This window comes from Nicotiana tabacum, chromosome 17, assembly GCF_000715075.1.
Source record: "Nicotiana tabacum cultivar K326 chromosome 17, ASM71507v2, whole genome shotgun sequence".
Classification (NCBI taxonomy): domain Eukaryota; kingdom Viridiplantae; phylum Streptophyta; class Magnoliopsida; order Solanales; family Solanaceae; genus Nicotiana; species Nicotiana tabacum.
This window is the reverse complement of record NC_134096.1, coordinates 44,265,106-44,266,556: the sequence shown is the minus strand read 5'-3', so window position 1 is coordinate 44,266,556 and position 1,451 is coordinate 44,265,106. Positions and strand designations below refer to the sequence as shown.

The 1,451-nt window shown below is 34.7% G+C and overlaps 1 protein-coding gene across 1 annotated transcript; it reads left to right on the top strand.

Moving 5' to 3' along the window:
• Positions 1 to 310: 310 nt before the first annotated feature.
• Positions 311 to 933, top strand: LOC142171809 (uncharacterized). Its single transcript, XM_075235513.1, has 2 exons — positions 311 to 538; positions 679 to 933. The coding sequence occupies exons 1-2, from the start codon at positions 311 to 313 to the stop codon at positions 931 to 933; spliced, it is 483 nt and encodes a 160-aa protein (XP_075091614.1).
• Positions 934 to 1,451: the final 518 nt, after the last annotated feature.

Here is a 1,451-nt window from a genome sequence, read left to right as displayed (position 1 = left end):
CGAGCAATTCAAATATGCATATGGTAAAAAACCAAATATGTGTGTTGTTTCGGATGAGAGTATCTTGAAGGCAACATCTATTGTTTATACCGGCATGCCACATTATGCTTGTATGTGGCATATTTGGACAAATATAAGGTCAAAGTTCAAGAAGTGTCACCTAAAGTTAAGCGAATTGTACTTTGCCACAGCACGATCATACACGCTTGATGAATTTGATGAAAGAATGTCAAAGATTGAAGATATCAACACGCGTGTTAAAGCATATCTATACGATATTGGCTATCACAGATGATCTCGAGTACATGCTATGGTGAACAGAACTTGGATGATGACATCAAACATTGTAGAGTCATTGAATGCGGTAACAAGAGATGCAAGAGAGCTGCCGATAGTAGAACTATTAGAGTACATGAGGACTCTTCTTGAACGTTGGACTAATGAAAGGTTATTGAAAGCAAAGGGTACATTCACATACCTTGGGAAAAAATACAACAAACAGTTGGAGGATAACATGACATTATCGCAGAAGCTGAGAGTAAGCTATATCCAATAACATCGGATCAATTATTCCATCAAACTAAATACATACAGTCATTGTAGATAAAATGTTGAATAATTGTAGTTATTTTGTATATGTTTCTTACAAGTTGTTGTGTGTTTGTAATGAAATTATAGGTGAGGGCTTCAACAGATCACATCCATACAGTGATAGATGGTGTGAAGCGCTTTATTGTTTGTCTTCAAAACAAGAGATGTAGTTGTGGACAATTCCAGCTTGCTGAACTTCCTTGTGCACATGCTTTGGCGGCTTTGAGGCACAGGAATGAGTCTTATGAAAACTATTGTTCTCCTTATTACACGAGGGAGAGCCTCTTGCATACTTATGAAATACCAGTAGACCCGATGCCTGATGAAAGCAAATACATATAGCTGAAGAAGTTGCAATGCCACCTACCGGGAAAAGACAGGCAGGAAAACCTCAAAAACAAATATACAAACCATATGATGAAGTAAATGCAAAGAAGTACAAGGTTTCATGTGGCAACTGCAGACTAGAAAGGCATAACAAAAGATCTTGTAAGAATGCTCCCAAGAAGAAATAAAATTTGATAAAGTCACAAGATATTTTGATAAATTGTGTTGAGGTGTTCTGGAGAATTATAGTTGAGGTGTAACTGTGTTGATAACTTTAATAAAGACTGTCTCCTATAATGAAATATTTTCAACTCGTAATGCAGTTGGTTTGTATTTGTTTTGTTTAATTATTGAGTGTATTAATTTCAGCCTTTCATAACTTGATTGGATTATGTATTTTTTTGTATGTATAATACATAGTTGTAGTTAAATTGTAAAGAAATTATATGCTAACAATAACGATATCAAGTACTAACAACTTTCAACCAAAAACAATAACAGATTTTTCATATTCTAAGTAGTAGTATCCTCGA

Bases quoted from the DNA above. Each gene is read 5' to 3' on its own strand.
- LOC142171809 (XM_075235513.1), top strand. From the start codon at position 311: ATGGTGAACAGAACTTGGATGATGACATCAAACATTGTAGAGTCATTG. The intron at 539-678 runs GTAAGCTATATC...ATGAAATTATAG, and splicing joins CATTATCGCAGAAGCTGAGA to GTGAGGGCTTCAACAGATCA.